This window comes from Alnus glutinosa, chromosome 11 (genome assembly GCF_958979055.1).
Source record: "Alnus glutinosa chromosome 11, dhAlnGlut1.1, whole genome shotgun sequence".
NCBI lineage: Eukaryota > Viridiplantae > Streptophyta > Magnoliopsida > Fagales > Betulaceae > Alnus > Alnus glutinosa.
Genome location: NC_084896.1, coordinates 182444 through 189901, shown reverse-complemented (window position 1 = coordinate 189901; position 7458 = coordinate 182444). Strand labels below are relative to the sequence as shown.

General features: G+C 37.8%; 1 protein-coding gene across 2 annotated transcripts; it reads left to right on the top strand.

Annotated features, from left to right (window-relative positions):
- Positions 1 to 1896: 1896 nt before the first annotated feature.
- LOC133880950 (diphthamide biosynthesis protein 3-like) lies at positions 1897 to 6869 on the top strand. Of its 2 annotated transcripts, none has more exons than XM_062319922.1 (2): positions 1897 to 2316; positions 4619 to 6171. In XM_062319922.1, exon 1 carries the CDS (start codon positions 2048 to 2050, stop codon positions 2303 to 2305), a length of 258 nt encoding a protein of 85 aa, XP_062175906.1. In that variant the 5' UTR covers positions 1897 to 2047; the 3' UTR covers positions 2306 to 2316; positions 4619 to 6171. The 2 variants fall into 2 exon arrangements, with proteins under 2 accessions (XP_062175906.1, XP_062175904.1); XM_062319920.1 differs by lacking the exon at positions 4619 to 6171 and adding an exon at positions 6505 to 6869 and having other exon boundaries at positions 1898 to 2316.
- Positions 6870 to 7458: the final 589 nt, after the last annotated feature.

The window sequence follows — 7458 nt, the reverse complement described above, 5'->3', positions numbered from 1 at the left end:
TTACTTCACGCGCCAAAGTATATTTATTCCTATTTATTTAGCTTTATTATAAGGTTTAAATACCTTTGACTCCTTATGATTTACCAAATTTATTTTTTCTATCTAGGTTTCAATTTGCATCATAGATGACACTTCACGTATGACTAAAAACAGAGATGGTACCTCCGTTTATAAAGTGACGGAAGTCCATGTCAATGCCCTTAAAAAACATAAGCGTGTTTCTATGCCTCATTAAAAATAAAAATTTAAAAACTAGAAAATTAAAAATATTAAAAACATTTTTTTTTTTTAAAAAAAAAAAAAAAAAAAAAAAAAACATGTTGCAAAAAAGATGAGTGGCTCAAGATACCCCGTAGCTGGTATAGGGATGGCCAAACTACCCCTAAATACCAAAATGGGGGTGGCCGAAACCACCCCATGAGGCCTTAGGGGTGGCCTAGCCACCCTCGGTTTGCTGAGCCACACCTCTTTTGTTTTTATGTTTATTTTAAAAAATAGGGTTAAATACCTTTAAGGTCCCTGAGTTTTGACAACTTTATTTTTTAGTCCCTAAGTTTCAATTCGCATCATAGATGATACATCAATTTTGGAAAATGACCAAATTAGTACCCCGGTTAACTTCTCCGTCCAAAAATTAACGGTCCGCCACATGTCAACCTCAGAAGTTGACACGTGGCACTATATAAAAAAATAAAAAAATCTTTAAAAATTAATTAAAAAATTGAAAAAACTAAAAAAAAAAAAAAGGGGTGGCTGAGCCACCCCCTTGGCCACCATGGGGGTGGCCGGCCCCCTGGACCAAAAAAAAAAAAAAAAAAATTGGGTTTAGGGTTTTGCCCTTGGGGGTGGTTCGGCCACCCCCAAGGGCAAAACCCTAAACCCAATTTTTTTTTTTTTTTTTTTTTTTTTTTTTTTTTTTTTTCTGTCCCAGGGGGTGGCCAGGTGGTTCGGCCACCCCAGACAGGCCGGCCACCTCCCTGGCAAAAATGGGGGTGGCCGGCCACCCCCATGGTGGCCAAAGCCACCCCCTTTTTTTTTTAGTTTTTTCAATTTTTTTTAAAAAATTTTTTAATTAATTTTTAAAGATTTTTTATTTTTTTATATAGTGTCACGTGTCAACTTCTGAGGTTGACACGTGGCGGACCGTTAATTTTTGGACGGAGAAGTTAACCGGGGTACTAATTTAGTCATTTCTCAAAATTGATGTATTATCTGTGATGCGAATTGAAACTCAGGAATTAAAAAATAAAGTTGTCAAAACTCAGGGACCTTAAAAGTATTTAACCCTAAAAAATAATAATAATGAGTCATAAGGCCATGTGTTCGTTTTTTTTTTTAAGAGTTTCGTCACTTTTTTAATTGAAGTTTGATGAAGGTACTATATATAATTTAGGGTTGGCAAAATGGGTTATCGTGTTTGGTTCGAGTCAACCCGACTGACTCGCCAACCCGAATCCGACACGATCAGCTAAATAGGTTGAGACACGAAACCCGAACACAACATATTTATAAGAGTCATAAACGGGTTGACGGGTCATAAACGTGTCGTAAATGGGTTAACAGGTCAAAAACGGGTTGATGGGTCAACCTGTGGGTTGACTTGTTTATAAACGTGTCATAAACTCGAACCTGTTTAGTCTAAATTCAAACCTTATAACTTTGTATTTGTGTTTGTGTTGTTTCGTAGGTCTTTGTTAAAAAAAAAAAAAAAAAAAAAGGGTTTTAACAAAAAGGTATTTAACTATTATTCTAATCCAATTCACATTCCTACGTCCCACATGGAAGACTAAAGTCATTTTCAAATATTACGTGATTTTTAAAATTATTTTTAATTTAAAATATAATAATTATTATATAAAATTCAATAGTAATTTTAAAAACGTTGATTATCATCGGCGCCGACTTAGATCTCAGCCCTGCAACGCACGTTATATTGCAGCGTAAACCAACATTGATCTCTTTCCCTTTAATAGAAAACCCTAACTGGCCTCAGACTCGGTCCAACACAAAGCGGGTGAGAGGTAGACGAAGGAGAAGAAGCGAGACGATGTCGTACGACGACGTGGAGATCGAGGACATGGAGTGGAACGAGGAGCTGCAGGCGTACACCTACCCGTGCCCGTGCGGGGACCTCTTCCAGATCACCAAGGACGACCTCCGCCTCGGAGAAGAGATCGCTCGCTGCCCTAGCTGCTCCCTCTACATCACCGTCGTCTACAACCTCGAAGACTTTCTCGGAGACTCAGATCAGAGAAACAAGAACAATATCGACCCGCCCAAGCAACAGCCCCTAGCAGTTGCTTAAGAAAATATCAGGTTATTATTATTATGAATTTCCTATTTGATTTTGTTATATATATATATATATATATATATATATATATATTAGCGAAGAGCCTTTGAGGATATGGAAGTTCTGGCATTCTTAGATAATTCAGAAATATAATGTATTGCTGGTCTTGTAATTTTAGTTTTGACCATTAAAATCAAGCAAAATTGCAAAATTTGTGAACTCCGTCGGCTCAGCGCTCAATATTCAATTGAGTGTTTTTCTAAGTATTTGCAGAACATGTCCGAATTAATGCTAAAACAAAGAGGATTTTCTCTTATTGGCTTGAGCTTCATGACAGTGTAATGCTTGCTTTAAGTGTTTGAAGACTAGGAAGCATGGACACTTCAGAAGGGCTGAAGTCTTTTTGCCTGACATGAATCAAACATGGATATGGCTCCGACGGCCAAATACCTGTCTATGAATGAAAAAATAAAATTTTTTAAGTCAGATAGTTTGGCGATATGGTTGGGACACGGTTGGGACATAATTGGGTCAAAATATATATTTTTTTTGTTTGACAAAGAGGTGTTCTAAATGCTATTTTAAATATCTGGGATTCTATCATTGAGAAAATGGAGAGAAAATTAGCTGGTTGAAAAGACTTTACTTGTCTAAGGGAGGTTAAGTAATGTTGATTAAGAGCACTCTTTCCAACCTTCTTACCAATTTCCTTTCTCTCTTTCCTATCCCGGTTGGCGTTGCTAATCTGTTAGAAAAATTGATTAGGGATTTTTTGTTGAGCACTTTGGATAATAAGCCTAAATTCCATCTTGTTAATTGGAAGAAGGTTTGTGCTCCTATTCAGTTTGGAGGGTTAGGGGTCAAGATCTTGACTACTTTCAATCAGGCCGTTTTGGGTAAGTGGTTATGGGGGTTTGCTGCTGAGAGAGAAAGGTCTTTTGGGGTTAGATTGTGGATAAGATGTATGGGAGTTTGGCGGGTGGATGGCGTACAAGGGGGGTCACTGGAGCTTATGGGGTGTGTCTTTGGAAACATATTAGGAGATGCTGGGATGTTTTCTACAATTTTACTAGAGTAGAGGTGGGTGATGGCTATCGTGCCAGGTTCTAGCATGACATATGGTGTGGAAATCGTCCTTTGAAGGAATCTTTTCATGAATTATTTTGCCTTGCAAGGAATAGGATTGCTATGATGGCTGACCTTAGGAGTGTTAGCAATAATACAATTCGTTGAGACATTAACTTCATCATGTTGGAGCATAATTGGGAGGTGGACTTTGTCTCCTATTCTTCAATGTTTTTTTATTCCATTAGGTTGGGTTGAGAAGGCAATGATATACTATGTTGGACACCCTCAAAAAGAAGGTCTTTTGAGGTCTAATCCTTTTACAAGGTTTTTTCTAATGTAGACTCCCCTTACCCTTGGAAGAGCATTTGGAGGACCCAAGGTCCTTTGAGGTTGGCTTTCTTCACTTAGTCAGCTTCCCTTGGAAAGATTCCCACTTTTGGATTACTTATCAAAAAAAAAAAAAGATTCCCACTTTTGGATAATTTTCACAAGCGTCACATCATAGTGATAGATTGGTGTTGTATGTTGAAAAAGAGTGGGGGAACTCCGGATCATCTTCTTTCTTCTTCATTGTGATGTTGCAAGAGAGATGTGGATTATGGTATTTCAGTTGTTTGGGGTAGAGTAGGTTATACCTTGACGGGTGGTGGATCTTTTAGCGTGTTGGAAACAAAGGGTCGGCCATAATGATGTGAATATTGTTTGGAATGCAATTCCTTCCTTTTTAATGTGGTGCATTTGGAGAAAAATGAAGGCTCGAAGTTTTGAGGATCGTGAGAGAATGAGCTCGGATCTATGAACTTGTTTTCTTAAACCCTATTTTAGTGGATCTCAGCTGGTCACTTCTCAATGTCTCTAGCTATGCAGATTTTTATTTTCTTTTCTCGTTCTTGATTTGTTGGGTGTTTTCTTTTATATATTTTTTATGTGCTTGGGTTGTGCTCCATCATTTTTAATGAATTTCCTTTACTTATAAAAAAAGGAAATTGCTTGGGAATCAAATAGTGGAAAAGGGGATATAAGTGTTTTATTTTAATTGATTAATTTTATTTCAAGGTGTTTTCAAAGAGTATATATTGAGGATATCTATGGCGGTTAAATATGGATGATATTTCGAGTAAATTACTTTATACTCGAAATATGTGCTTTCTTTCCTATCTATTATTCCTGAAAGGTTTCAAAGTTGGTAATGCTACCTTTTTGCATCTTCTATTTGCCGATGATATTCTGATTTTTTGTAGTGCTCATTCTTCTCAGTTGCGTTATTTGCGGAGCCTCTTCCTTCTGTTTGAAGCTGCTTCGGGCTTGAAGGTTAATTTGGCAACGTCAAATTTAATTCCAGTGGGGAATGTAGATCAAGTGGGAAGGTTAGCCGGCATTCTAGGGTGTGGGGTTGCTTCTTTGCCGGTGAAGTATCTTGGTCTTTCTTTGGGGGCTTTCTATAAGTCCACTCATATTTGGGATTGGGTAATCGAGAAAATAGAGCATCGACTGGCCAATTGGAAAAGTTCTACATCTCCAAGGGTGGTAGAGTTACCCTCATTAAGAGTACCCTCGCCAATTTACCTTACATATTATTTGTCTCTTTTCCCTATCCCGGGGAGTGTTGCTGCTCGCATTGAGAAGCTACAACGAGATTTTCTTTGGGGTGGGAATAGTGAAGAGTTCAAATATCACTTTGTGAGTTGGTCGAAGGTTTGTACCCCAATTTCAAAAGGGAGGCTGGGTATTAGGAACTTGTTGATGTTCAACCGCGCTTTGCTAGGTAAATGGTTATGGCAGTTTGGAATTAAGAGAAATGCTTGTGCGAGAGTTGCGGTGGACTCCAAGTTTGGTAGTTTGTGGGGCAGGTGGTGCTCCCTTGAGCCTGTAGGTGCCTTCGGAGTGGGGTTGTGGAAGAACATCAGGAAAGGGTGAGAGACTTTCTCTGGTTTTGCTAGATTTCAGGTGGGGGATGGGGTTAGGACAAAATTTTGGCATGATCTGTGGTGCGGGGATACAGTTCTGAAGAAAGTTTTTCCTAATCTATTTGGTATTGCTCGGGTGAAGGATGTCTCAGTTGCGGATAATATGGAGGTTTTGGGAGGTTCTACTCAGTGGAACGTGAGCTTTGTTAGAGAAGTGCATGATTGGGAAGTGGGTGTCTTTGCTTCCTTCTTCTAGGTGTTGCACTCAGCCATGTTGAGTAGAGATCGTGCAGATAGGATTTGGTGGGTCTCTTCCAAGAAAGGATTGTTCAAGGTTAAGTCCTTCTTCAGCTCTTTGGCTTGCTCTGAAGGCAGACGCTTCCCTTGGAAAAGTGTGTGGCAGACTCAGGCTCTTTCCAGGGCGGCTTTTTTTGCGTGGTCGACAGCCCTAGGCAAGATCCGTACTGTGGACAATCTCAGGAAGAGGCATATCATCATTGTGGATAGATATTGCTTGTGCAAGAGAGATGGAGAATTTGTGGACCACCTTCTTCTTCACTGTGATGTGGCTTCCGCTCTCTGGAATAACATTTTTACTCGTTTTGGTATGTCTTGGGCTATGCCTAGAAGAGTTATTGACTTGTTTACTTGTTGGTGGAAGTCTAGTAGGCCAAGGAGTGCTGCGATTTGGAAGATGGTGCCAATCTGCATGTTTTGACGTGTTTGGAAGGAAAGAAATCTTAGGTGTTTTGAGAATTTGGAGAGTTCTATGGAGGATATTTTAGCTTTGTTTTTTCATACGCTGTATCTTTGAACAGTGATTTTTTTGTCCCCACTATCGATTAGCTTTGCTAATTTCTTTGTTCATTTTTCTATTCCTAGTTAGGTGTTTCATTTTGTATACTTCCAGTGTACTTAGGGGCGCCTTACGCTTTCAATAAGAGTAAAAATTAACTAAATTTATTAACTCTAGATATATTTTTTTTTTTTTAAAAAAAGGAAGAAACTTTTGGTGCTTGTGGCTTATCTTCCAAATAAAAAATTAACAAAATTTATACACAAATGTACAATTTATCAACGTCTTCCAGCAGTATCATATTATAGTTTTTCAAGAATGTGACTTTTGTTGGTACCAGTGCATCTTTATTCTATACTACGCTCATTGACTTATCTTTCATGAGTTCATGTCCAGCTTCAAGTAAGCATGTAAATTACTTGAATGCTTTTGTCTTGCAGATTTGCCTGAGCTATGGGAGGAGAAGTGGTAAACAAATTTGTTTCCCAACCAAGTTTTGTTAGGCGCTTGACTAGTCATACGGGGTGCAAGTGATGAGTGAGCAGATTTTTGTTTTCTACCTTCAAAGTAATTTAGACTCAGAAATTTCAGTCCGTTTAAGAAAATCGTTGATATAGTCTTTAGGGAAAAGTTCTCAATATTTATGATATGTTTTCCTGATTATGATCGACAGTTTTGTTATTAAATATTATGACTTTTGCTTCATTTACATGAGAAATATGTACAAGTTGCATTTTGTCTGTCAGTTGATACGTGAGACCCTTGAACGGTTGAAAGCTAATGTTTATGCATGTAGTTTGGGACCTTTGGGCTCCTTGTGACTTTCATGCTCCAAATCCAAAGAGGAGATGATGATTTGTTCAATATTCTGTTGAAAATGAACCTAATGATTGCATCTAACACCCTGAATAAGAAAATAATGCTACATAAAGTGATTTTGTGCTCAACTTGGCTTGGGGATTGCTTAAGGTTTTCCGTTTTCCCCTTCCATAGGCTCTGCCTGAATTATATGTGAAGCTAAGTAACCAGAGTAAGAACTACTACCATAAAGGAAAATTTATGTATATTTGTTAATGTGATTCGGGAGGTGTTTTTTGTTTTTTATTTGAATAAGTATTTTGATGTAACATAAAAAGTAAAATTGCACTTTTTAAAGTGCGATTTTTCAAGTGGCTTCTACCAAAGTGTAATCGTAGCAAAGTGATTGAAATGGCCTTTTTAGTTTTCATTTAATTATGAATAAACTAATTGAAAAATAAATAAATAAATGAAGGTTTTAAAGCTATTATAAACATGCTCCCTGAAATAGTGTTATTCTTTTCTTAAGTAAATAGGATGACCTTAGTTGGCGCTTCATGGCTCATGAAATCCTACATGATGAAAGACTAAAAATA

Excerpts from the sequence above, each read along its gene's own strand:
- LOC133880950 (XM_062319920.1), top strand. The coding sequence starts at position 2,048 with ATGTCGTACGACGACGTGGAGATCGAGGACATGGAGTGGAACGAGGAG.